This window comes from Mobula hypostoma, chromosome 4 (genome assembly GCF_963921235.1).
Source record: "Mobula hypostoma chromosome 4, sMobHyp1.1, whole genome shotgun sequence".
Lineage (NCBI taxonomy): Eukaryota > Metazoa > Chordata > Chondrichthyes > Myliobatiformes > Myliobatidae > Mobula > Mobula hypostoma.
The window spans coordinates 24645211-24657995 of record NC_086100.1 but is presented as its reverse complement, the minus strand read 5'-3'; the positions used below and the strand labels follow the sequence as shown (position 1 = coordinate 24657995).

The window sequence follows — 12785 nt, the reverse complement described above, 5'->3', positions numbered from 1 at the left end:
ATTTTCCCAGTTAGTCTCGGTCAGCAATGGGGAGCCTTTGATGGGAAATACTTTACTTTATTGTTGCCAAACAATTGATACTAGAGCGTACAATCATCACAGCGATATTTGATTCTGCGCTTCGCGCTCCCTGGAGTACACTGGTTGGGACAGAGGTAAATGAATTGTGAGTGGCGTTTGGCCCCATATCTAAGCATGGATGCATTGGCACTGGAGAGGGGCCAGGGCAGGTTTATGAGTGAGCCTGGGAATGAAAGGGTTAACATATGAGGAGTGTTTCTTGCCCCTGGGCCTGTACTTGCTGGAGTTTTTAAAAAATGATGGGGGATCTAATTGAAAGGCCTGGATAGAGTGGAGGTGGAGAGGATGTTTCTTATAGTGGGTGAATCTAGGTCCTGATGGAACAGTCTCAAAATAGAGTGATGTCCATTTAAAACAGAGACGAGGAGGAATTTGTTTAGCCAGAGAATTGTGACTCTGTGGAATTCATTGCCAAAGGCAGCTGTGGTGGTCAAGTCATTGGGTATATTCAAAGCAGAAATTGATAGGTTCTTGATTAGTAAGCGCCACAAAGGTTATGAGAAGGCAGGAAAATGGGGTTGAGAGGAAAAATAAATCAGCCATGATAGAATGTTGGAGCAGTCTTGCTGCTGGCCTAATTCTGTTCCTACGTCTTATGGTCTGACGAATGACACACTTCCTGTTCTCAATTCTTAGACCTCTGGTAAGATGGCAGCATGCTGCAACAGAGTGCCTTCTCCATGGCCAGCCTGAGGTGTTTTTGTCATTTCTGAACGTCTTTCTTATGATTGTAAGATACTGCTGGACATTAAGAACTTCTAGAACTGCAGGTTTAACCCATCAGTGAGTTGCTCGTTAGCGGAGGAGCTGGAGGCGCTGGACTTGGAGAGGCCTGTTGTCACTAGCTACGGAATGGCCTCGGAGTCAGCGGCAAAGGCAGTGTGCAGCACATCAGAGAGAGATTGTCTGGAGTGTCTTTCTTCAGATCGCAAGACCCTATTGGACACTGGTAATATATAATACCCTAAGCCTGGGTCACTGGCTTATTGACGAGACTGATGGTGGGGGAGCTCTGCTGCCCTCCAGTGTTTGCTCCATGGAAGACAAGTTGGACTGAGTGCGTGGTTGCGTGTGTGCTCCATGTGCTTTGTGCTGTGTATGACTGTTGATCGTCTGTTTTGCACTTTGGCCCTGGAGTAATGCTGTTTCATTTGGCTGTATCTATGGGTATTCACGTATGGTTAAATGATAATGAAACCCGAACTTAATCCGTTCGTGTTCCTGGCAGAACATTACTGCTGCTGTTCTTGGAACTAGCCTTCTATTGCACTGAAAAAGAGAAATCAACAAAGGGGAGGGTGGAGAGGGGATTAAAAAGAGAATATCCAGATTCAACCTCAACTGTAGGATGAATGAATATAATAAGCAAGCATGTTTCTTTAGAAAAACAGATTAAATCACAAACATTTCTCAAACTTTTTTATTGCTACAAGGTTCCAAGTTAAACATTCAAATTGAATTTATTATCAAAGAACATGCATGTCACGATATTCAATCCTCAGATTTGTTTTCACAACCAGTGTGCAAAAGACAACAAACTGTACAAATACAAAAAAAATTATGATAAATAAATAAGCAATAAATATCGAGAACATGAGATGAAGAGTCCTTGAAAGTGAATCCATAGGTTGTGGGATCAACTCAGTGACGGGGGAGAGAAATTGAGTGGTTATCGTCTCTGGTTCAATAGCCTGGTGGTTGGGTAATAACTGTTCCTGAACTTGGTGGTGTGGGTGGTGTGGGTCCTGTGGCTCCTGTACATTCTTCCTAATGGTAGCAGTGAGAAGAGAGCATGACCTGGGTGGTGGGGATCCTTCTTGCAACAATGCTCTATGTGAATGTGCTAACTGATGGGGAGGGCTTTAACCATGACAGACTGGGTTGTATCCACTACCTTTTGTAGGATTTTCCATTCATTGATGAGTCCATACCAGGCTGTGACTCAACCCATCAATATACTCTCCATCACACATCTATAGAGGTCTATTGAAGTTTTAGATGTCATGCCGAATCTTTTCAAACTTTTAAGGAAGTAGAGGCACTGCCATGCTTTCTTTGTAATGGCACTTGCGAGCTGGGCCCAGGACAGATCCTCTGAAATGATAGCACCAAGGAATATAAAGTTGCTGACCCTCTCTACCTCTTTCCCCAATGAAGACGATATCATGGACCTCCAGTTTCCTCCTACTGAAGTCAATAGTCGGCTCCTTGGTCTTGCTGACATTGAGTAAGAGATTGTTGATGTACCACCACTCAGCCAGATTTTCAATCTCCCTCCTTTATGCTGGCACTTCACCACCTTTGATTCAACCTATGACAGTACTATTGTTAGCAAGCTTGAATATGGCATTGGAGCTGTGATTAGCCACACAGTCATAAGTGTAAGGTGAGTAGAGCAGAGGACTAAGCACACAGTCTTGTGGTGCATCTGTGCTGATGGATGTTGTGGAGGAGATGTTGTTGCCAATCTGAACTGACTGGCAAATGCAAGTGTGGAGATTGAGAATCCAATTGCACAAGGAGGTATCGAGGCCAACATCTTGAAGCTTATTGATTAGTTTTAAGGGGATGATGGTATTGATTGCCGAGCTGACTAGCTGTTCCAGGATTAAGTGAAGAGCCAAATAAATGGCAGCCGCTGTGGACCTGTTGTGACGGTAGGCAAATTGGAATGGATCCAAGTTATTTCTCAGGCAGGCGTTGATATGTTTCATCACCAATCTCTTAAAGCATTTCAACACAGTGGATGTTACTACTATGAGACGATAGTCATTAAGACAGTTTACCACGTTCTTCTTAGGCACAGGTGTAATTGAAACTGCTTGAAGCAGGTGGGTACCTCAGACTGCTGAAGCGAGAGGTTAAAGACATTGGCGAACACTCCAGCCAGTTGATCAGCACAGGTCTTCAGTACTTGACCAGCTATCCCATCTGGGCCAGATGCTTTTCGTGGGTTCCCCTTCCTGAAGGTTGCTCTCAGATCAGCCTCAGAGACTGAAATCACAGGGTCACCAGCATCTCTGGTAGTTCATGAAGGTTCCTCCACGTTTCGACAGTCAAAAGGAGCTTAGAAGGCATTGCACTCATCTGGGAGTAAAGCTTATGTCACTAGGTTTTGCTTTGCATTCACGCCCTGCCACACCTATTGAGTATTCTTCAATGATTCAGGTTCAGTCTGGAATTACCACTTTGCATGTGAGATGGCTTTCCAGAGATCGTACATGGACCTCTTGTATCTTACTTGGTCGCCAGACCGGATTACCACTGATCGAGCCCAGAGCAGACTGCAGATCTCATGGTTCATCCAGCGCTTCCAGTTTAGAAGACTCTGAATTATTTTGTGGGGATACACTTGTCTACGACTGTTTATAATATGTAAAAGTCGTGACAACTGTGGTGTATTCGTTCAGACTCTCTGATCAGTCCTTGAACGTGGTCCAGTCCACCGACTCTAAACAATCGTTTCTCTGCCTCCCGTAACCACCTCTTTGTTGTCCTTACCTCTTTGCCTCTGCACATATGCAGATGGAAGGATAGCGAAGAGATCAGATTTCCCGAAATGCGGTCTAGGCATGGAACAGTAGGCATTCCTAATTGAAGTACAGCAGTGATCAAGCGTTTTGGAGCCCTTGGTGCTGCACGTTATATGCTGATGATAACTGGGCAGAGAGTTCTTCACAAAATCACATATTTTACTCCCATACCTATTGTAGGAGAATACTCCTGGGCCCAGTGTAATTCATTGTTCCAATTCTTGATGATACTGGAGTCTAGGATAGACGACTACCTTAAGGATTGGCTGAGATGGAAAGCAAAGACCCTGGAAGTGGAAGGAGTTTGGCTGATACAGCCCATTATAGAAAATACCTCATACTGCATTAAACACAACTTCTACTAACATTACAAATTAGATAGGGCCTTAAGAAGATAGCAATAACCTCTTTCATCTTGTCCTTCAACCAGGATGCATTTCTATCCTACAGGAGCAACTAGATATTTGTTAAAATCAGGAATGTCACTGAGTTACTCCCTTACACAGCCTAGGATATTAGGGATCATTATTCGGAGAGTGAACAGTGCCAAATAGCATAATTATGGATGAATTAAAATGAGAACCAGTCCTCAGGAAATAAAATCTGTACACAATTTAACTTCCAGTTGATACTTTGTGGATAGTAAAAGCAATCACTGGGTGTGGGACATTCCCAGTCTCATTGAAACTTCAAAGGGGAAGACAATAGCTGAACAATCCTGTTGTTAGGATATTGTTAAAGGTGTGACTTTGCCACTTAAACCACAATTCAGGACAGGTTTGTTTTGACAATCAGCCTTCCGATTAGTTGTATATTCATGAGGCATTCATCCTTCAATACTGACGCTCACAACACAATGGAGGAACTCAGCAGGTCAGGCAGCATCCGTGGAAAAGATCGGTCGACGTTTCGGGCCGGAACCCTTCATCAGGACCTGGCCCGAAACGTCAACTGATCTTTTCCACGGATGCTGCCCGACCTGCTGAGTTCCTCCAGCGTGTTATGAGTGTTGCTTTGACCCCAGCATCTGCAGATTATTTTATGTTCATCATCCTTCAATACCGTAACAAAAGGGGTATATTTTGGGTGTCTGCAGTTTGTACTCAGAGGCCTTAGGAACAGACACTATATTGAATATTCAAGACACGCTGGAGGAACTCAGCAGGTCGGGCAGCATCCGTGGAAAAGATCGGTTGACGTTTCGGGCCAGAACCCGGTTCCGGGTTGTGAGTGTTGCTTTGACCCCAGCATCTGCAGATTATTTTATGTTTATTGAATATTCAAAGTGGTTCTGCTAGTTGGAATGTGTTATTATTATAATTCTGTATTCAAAACGTTAAAGTTAAGTAGGTGATTACAGCATTTGAAACAATGGTCATCGTTTATTATCATTGTGTTGAAGCATAAAACATCCCATCAGGAGAGTGAGATTATTTTGGATTCATTCTTCCTCTCCCTCTCCCCTCCACTGTGTAAATAAAGACTTACATTTCCCAATTACACCTTCCATGTGGTTCAGTTTTAGTCAGTCATAGCATAGGACATAAGGCCATGAGCTGTGATCAGCCAAACCAGTAGACAATGGAATTACAAGCAACATACACAGAATGCTGGTAGAACACAGCAGGCCAGGCAGCATCTATAGGAAGCAGTATAGTCGACAATTCATCAGGACTAACTGAAAGAAGAAATAGTGACAGATTTGAAAGGGGGAGGGGGAGATCCCAAATGATAGGAGGAAGACAGAAGGGGGAGGGATGAAGCAAAGAGCTGGGAAGTAGATTGGCTAAAGGGAAACAAAGCTGGAGACATGGGAGAAAGAAAGGGAGAGGGGAGCACCAGAGGAAGATGGAGAGCAGGCAAGGAGCAATTGTGAGAGGGGGAGAGAGAGAGAAAAAAGGGGGTGGGAAATAAAAAATGAAAAAATAAATAAAATAGGGGATGGGGTAAGAAGGGGAGGAGGGGCATTAGTGGAAGTTAGAGAAATCAATGTTCATGCCATCAGGTTGGAGGCTACCCAGACGGAATATAAGGTGTTGTTCCTCCAACCTGAGTGTGGCTTCATCTTTACAGTAGAGGAGGCCGTGGATAGACATATCAGAATGGGAATGGGATGGGGAATTAAAATGTGCAGCCACTGGGAGATCCTGCTTCCTCTGGTGGACAGAGCGTAGGTGTTCAGCAAAGCGGTCTACCAGTCTGCGTTGGGTCTCGCCAATATATAAAAGGCCATATCGGGAGCACCGGACTCAGTATATCACCCCAGCTGACTCACAGGTGAAGTGTCGCCTCTCCTGGAAGGACTGTCTGGGGCCCTGAATAGCGGTGAGGGAGGAAGTGTAAGGGCAGGTGTAGCACTTGTTCCGCTTATGGAATTCCAGTGGAATTCCAGTGGGTCCCTTCACCCACTACATACCAGCTGCATCAGTTCAAAATGGATGTTTTAAATGTGCTTTGATTTATAAGAGCAGTAAATGTACAGTATGTGTAAAATTAACTTAAGAAAACCTTTTTAATGATAAATATTAATGTTCTTTAGAAAGTAAAGGACACTATTCTCACCTTCTTCAGACTATATCCAGCGTAAAATATTATTGGAGGCAAGAGGACATTGAAGAAAATTTCTGAATCAAACGTCACCTGAAAAAAAAGGACAAGGTCAGATGTATCAGTTCAGGTTCCCATCGTCAGTGGGGAGTAATCATATTCTTGTGCCATATGAACCAAGTGGAAAATTAGATTTTGAATAGCATGTCTAGTGATTTACACAGTGTTGAAAGCATCCAATTAACCAATTAATAGGAGATACACCTCATTGACTTTTGAGCCAGTGGGAATCCTGTAGCAGTGGAAGATCATAATTTGCATTAAAATATAAATGCAACAAAAATAATATTACATGAGCAGGAACATCCACTCAGCAGATTTGCCAGTAGTATTTATTGCATCAAGCTCCTTCTCCTTTATACATGTGTAAGTGCTAATACTTCAAACTTTAAATTCTGGTCAATCCTACAATAGCACAACATGATTCAACCTCACATCTTTCTAACAATGTACTCCTGGAAGTTAATTAAAGAGGAAGTTTTCAAGTGACGATCAGAGGTACGTACAAGAAAAGCACAGTTTTAACATTTCCCTGCTGCTTAATTAAGTCAACCAATTTCTTCTACATTAACACTGCTGAGCTGTTCTGGAATCTGCAGGAAATTCTGAAATTGCAAAATCTTAGAGGGATACATATTTTTCACACTTCATATCTGGAGGTTCTGGCTGCTGTAGTATTGGACCTCTCCACTGAGGTTTATCTTCTTTATCTTACACTGACACATACTGTGTTGTTACTTTCCTCCATTGTATTCCTGCAATAGATTGATTAGCACTGGAATCATTCCCTCTCTTGGCTCATACATGCCTGGCTAAAGAAACCATTTTTGAAGATATGCCAGCATTGAGTTTCCAATGATTAAAGGTTCAAAGATTCAAAGGTTCGTTTATGAGCAAAGTATACATGCAGTATACAACTCTGAAATTCCTCTTCTCCAGATAGCTACGAGACAAAGAAAACCATGGAAGTCAGTTCAAAGAGAAACAGCAAACCCACCCACCCATACACAACAGAAAGGACAATAACACAATAATCAACCCCCCCCCCGCAGCATAGAATGCAAGAAGGTCATCCCCAAATCCCCTCCTTCACACAAAAAACTAACAAAAACATCGATCCCTAAATCCCCCTCCCCCACACAAAAAAACTAATACAGATGTAACAAGAACATCGAACCCCAAACCTCCCTCTCTCCCCCCACACAAAGAACAATGAGGAAGAATGGGTGATAACACAGAATATAAAAACTATAGTTATAGTTATAGTCATAGTCATAGTCATACTTTATTAATCCCGGGGGAAATTAGTTTTCATTACAGTTGCTCCACAAATAATAAATAGTAATAGAACCATAAATAGTTAAATAGTAATACGTAAATTATGCCAGTAAATTATGAAATAAGTCCAGGACCAGCCTATTGGCTCAAGATGTCTGACCCTCCAAGGGAGGAGTTGTAAAGTTTGATGGCCACAGGCAGGAATGACTTCCTATGACGCTCTGTGCTGCATCTCGGTGGAATGAGTCTCTGGCTGAATGTACTCCTGTGCTCACCCAGTACATTATGTAGTGGATGGGAGACATTGACCAAGATGGCGTGCAACTTAGACAGCATCCTCTTTTCAGATACAACCGTGAGAGAGTCCAGTTCCATCCCCACAACATCACTGGCCTTACGAATGAGTTTGTTGATTCTGTTGGTGTCTGCCACCCTCAGCCTGCTGCCCCAGCACACAACAGCAAACATGATAGCACTGGCCACCACAGACTCGTAGAACATCCTCAGCATCGTCCGGCAGATGTTAAAGGGCCTCAGTCTCCTCAGGAAATAGAGACGGCTCTGACCCCTCTTGTAGACAGCCTCAGTGTTCTTTGACCAGTCCAGTTTATTGTCAATTCGTATCCCCAGGTATCTGTAATCATCCACCATCTCCACACTGACCCCCTGGATGGAAACAGGGGTCACCGGTACCTTAGCTCTCCTCAGGTCTACCACCAGTTCCTTATTCTTTTTCACATTAATCTGCAGATAATTCTGCTCACACCATAAGACTGAAAAAGCCCAGAGTCCAAATCCATAAATACAGAACCTCGATAACATCCTCCGACATCATTGAAAGAGAGAGGTACTGCTTGAACCACCGAGCACAGTGATAGGTTACACAGGCTCTTTCTCCAGCAGCACAGCGATCCCATCAGCAATCAAAAGGCAGGTAGTCACCGCTAAACCCACGCTCGCCTCCTGCATCACCTCAATGTTTCAACCTTCCTCGTCCCTTTAATCAATGAACAATAGAAGCTTTAATCGGCAAAATGGAGTCAAACATCGGCTCACGTCTTGGAGTTTCTTCACCTCAAGGCTCGTGTTCGTTCCCAGGATCTTCTCGGAGACAGCAAAGTGCTGGATCACTCAATCAATCTCCAAACTGTAGATCACAGGCTCTAAAAGTTCCAGAGAGACATTTAGGATGAAAAACAGACATAAAAAAAGTGAAATAATCTGTTTTGTGGTCTATACAGAAGATGTCAACTGAGGGAGCATTGAATGCAAGAGCCATCTTGACCAGAAGATATTGCTTTGAGAGTAGGAGAGAGGAAAGGATATTATGAAATGGGAATAATAAAGGGAAGATAACACCACTTACGCTGCATAAGATCCTCTGGATGATTAGAAAGCATCCCTAGACTGACATTATTTTCTTAAGATTCCTTTCAAATTAACTTATGATACACATTGAAAAGCCATCACGAAAATCCCCTCAGTGTATCCAAAGGCACCTAATTGCAACCTATTATCCCAGTATAGTAATTCCACTAATGTCAATATAATACAGTATTTATTATGTTCATACACACTTTTGCCTCTCAGTGTACATGTCCTGACAACAGATCTTCATTCTACAGCTCACTAAAGTCTCATCCTTGGTCATGCACTCATGGCCTTAAAGCCCCTTTTCCCTAGATAGCAATATGTAGCTCTCATGCTAATCTATCCCACTACTCATCTGACTAAAGCTAAGTTATTCCAAAGCAGACCCTCTACCATCTGCAAGTCCCCAAGTTTTTGTAGTTTTGGTCTCTTCAGATTCAGGATGTCTTGATCTTCAGTACAAAAAACATCCCCTTGTGCCATGGGACCATCAGCTCCTTAATCTAAACCCTTGGGGAGAACTGGAGATAGCCAACTTCCGCAGTCTCCAATACTGATGAAAACATTCTGGGACTCTCAAATTTTTACAGCAGGTGGTGCGGATATGATGAATGTACAGGCTGGTAGTTCACCAGGCTGTGTTCCCCTTCTATCATTTATACAGTGCTCTGTGCCCACATCACTTGGAGACGATGTTCAAGTGTTCCTTCATTATGTTGAGTCACCACGGACCAGGAATTCCATGGAGGAGAAGGGGAAGGAGGTTCTGTGAACATCCTTGAAGCATAACATTTGTCCCTTCCCAGGACAGAGCATGGAAGAGTGTTATAGGGTCTCATCCTAAAATATCAATAATCCCTTTGCCTCTATGTCTACTGCTTAGCCCACTGAGTTCGACCAGCAGTTTATTTTTTGTTCGAAATGTCAGCAAACATAACCCCATGTCTCTGTAGAGCTTTGAAAATTGTGGCTGTTTCAGCGTCTGCTGTTGTGCATGTGAATGTCATGGCCTGCCGCGTGGAGACAACTGCACACAACTATAGCCTCAGTGGCTATCAGGTCACTGACACTGGTTCACTTATCCTCCTGTGAATTCACAACATTTTCCAGAGATGGTTTGGTGCTCACTCTCCAATTCCTTGAGGTGACTGCAGGAGGTAGTTGAAGTTGAAGAAGCACATAGGAAGGCATGTATCACTGCTGGCTGGTAGATCATATTCTGCAACAAATCTGAGGTCTTGAGACCGAAACATCCTCTCCCTTAGGTGACCAACCTCTACACTAGAGCACTGAAAGTGATGGTGTATTTTATCATTGGCATCCACTTCTCTGAGAGGTGCCTCACAAGTTAATGGGAAGAGGTCCACGTTGTTTAGGGCTTCGATGTAACTCTCACAATAAAGATGTACAAAGCACAATTCAGGCAAAGTTGGTAGAGGACCTTAGTCTTACAGATGGTGAGTGTAAATTGCATATTCTTATTTGCTTCAGTGAAAGAGGCAGTGATGGCTGCTCTGTAGGTTTGTTACCCAAGTAGCTCAGTTCAGTCACTGAAGTTAGTATGACCCTAGTTCTGGAATTAACGTGGTTTAACTTGAGGACTTTTCCCATTGACTGGAAGAAGTTGGTACCAGTGAGGATGCAACAAAGGCAACATCCATCAGGCATTTCACAAAACTACTTTAATCACTTCTTTTACTTCTTCTTCTTTCAAGGACTGTTCTGTTACCATTGGAACCCATAATCTACATTGTAATGGTGTGTTTATGGGCCAATTGAATGATCTGGCACTTTGCTGTCTCTGGGGAGGTTTGGTGAGGTTTTGAGTGAAATGTGTAGTCTGGAAGCCAACAAGCCTTGAGACTTGGCCCAAGCCCATGACTGACTCCATTTCTCACCAATTAAAACATTGAAGAAGGTTGAAATCAACGAGGGCGAGAGCAGAAGGTGAGCAGGTGTCCAGCACCATCTGCCTGCTTTTGACCCGACTGTCTCTCACCCTCTCGTTTGCTGTTGCCAGAGGAAGGTGTCTGCTAGTAACTAGTCTTTCTCTCTCATCTGCTGCTCCAGGAGGATGGTGCTTACGTTCGATTGATTTCTCACTCGACGTTGTCAGAGCCTTGTGTTCTTTGGCAATACTTAATAGACACAGATTATGGATTGGACACTGTGGTTCATGTTTTGGTGTGTTTCTGGCTGCTTCTTTTTGTTGGTCTTGTGCGCAATTTTGATCAAGGTGGACTTGCTGTGCAGCCTGCATTCAACAAATGACACAGCCCTGGATTGAACTGAACATTCCTGGACTGTTTCAATGACTTTTGTGTTCGAGGTTTTATATTGTGTTTTTCGCTCATTTTTTTGCCATTTGTGTGATTTCTTCTTTTTTTTGCATGCTGGGGGTTCAATGTTTTTCTTTGAACCGGTTCCACGGTTTCTTTGACTTGTGGCTGTCTGTGGGAAGATAAATCTCAGGGTTGTATACTGCATACATACTTCGATCATAAATGTACCTTGAATCTTCGTATCTTTCATCCTGTAGATGAACTCCACTCCGACAAGAAGCCTGAAGGTGGCAGGGTGCAACTTGCAGTAAAAAGGATTGAAAACAAATTGGTAATGTACAATGGTGGTTGGCATAACGCTTCACAGCATCAGCGACCACAATTGGGGTTCAATTCCTTCTGCCGTCTGTAAGGAGTTTGTACATGCTCCCCACGACCGATGCTCTGGTTTCCTCTGACATTCCAAAGATGTAGAGATTAGAGTTGGCGAGCTGAGGGCACGCTATGCTGGCACAGGAAGCATGGCAACATTTGAGGGCTGCCCCCAGCACAGTCTTTGGATTGTGTTGGTCCTTGAGGCAAAACAACACGTTTCACTGGTTTGATGTTTCAAAGGACACGAAACAAACAAAGCTGATCCTTAATCACCAACCTCACAGTAAACTCTCATCACAGGGTGATGCTGAATGAGGAGGCCGATCTTTTGGGAATGCACCCAGCAGTAAAGCACACCTGTTACATAATGCAGCCTTTCTTCAAAACAGATGAACCAAGTCCCAAGTTAGAGAGCGTCAGAGTCAGTGTAAACTCAGTACTAAGCCAGAAGATGAGAATGATCCAAGAAAACTCCTCAGCATAAAGCCAAAGTACAGCTCTTTACTCCAGTTACACTGTGCCTCATATAAACTGGAGCATGAAAACCTTTGTCCCATTAAATTAACTCCTATTATCCAATGACACTACAGCATAAAGCTCCCCATTTTTTAAAAAATGAGGACGCTTGACAGATACAGTAACAGAAGATGAAGATGCAAAGGCTTCATTCCTCTCTGTGGAGAATGAGAATGAGAATCAGGTTTAATATCACCGGCATATGTCGTGAAATTCGTTAACTTTACAGCAGCAGTACAATGAAATACATGATAGATAAAGAGAACAATAAAAACAGAATTACATTAAGTATATGTAAGGGTTTTTTTCTTTCATATTACTTGCTAAGGCTAATAAAATGGCTTCTCTGTGGTGTTATAATAAAATGGCTTCTTTGTAATGTTCAATGCTGAGGTAAGGGGATCTCTATAGCAGCATGTTTGGGTTATAATTACTGATAACGGGAGTTGTATTCATTTGCTAACCAATTGGATAGATGTTATTCTTTCTTGTGTGTCTGTAAGCTGTTGTCTGCGCAGGATTTGGGAGAGAATGTGCCACAGGGAAGAAGAGAGTAGACGCACCCGAAGAGATGCAGTGACCCGGTGAGTAGAGCGAATCCTGGGCAGGGGCTCGGGACCCGACAGAGTTCGGAGGAGATCGAATGGTGGAAAGTGGATATTGCGTGAGCTCCAACGGCTTATTTGTGCACAGAACTGATAAATTTACTGACTTGGCGCCTTTATTTTATTTTATATTTTGG

General features: G+C 43.2%; 1 protein-coding gene across 1 annotated transcript in view; it reads right to left on the bottom strand.

Moving 5' to 3' along the window:
• Positions 1-12785, bottom strand: part of LOC134345172 (sodium/hydrogen exchanger 9-like) — a 585864-nt gene that overhangs the window by 477772 nt on the left and 95307 nt on the right. Inside the window, exon 3 of the mRNA XM_063045405.1 lies at positions 6177-6254. Within this exon, the coding sequence (XP_062901475.1) occupies positions 6177-6254 (78 nt within the window). The remainder of the gene's footprint in view (positions 1-6176; positions 6255-12785) is intronic.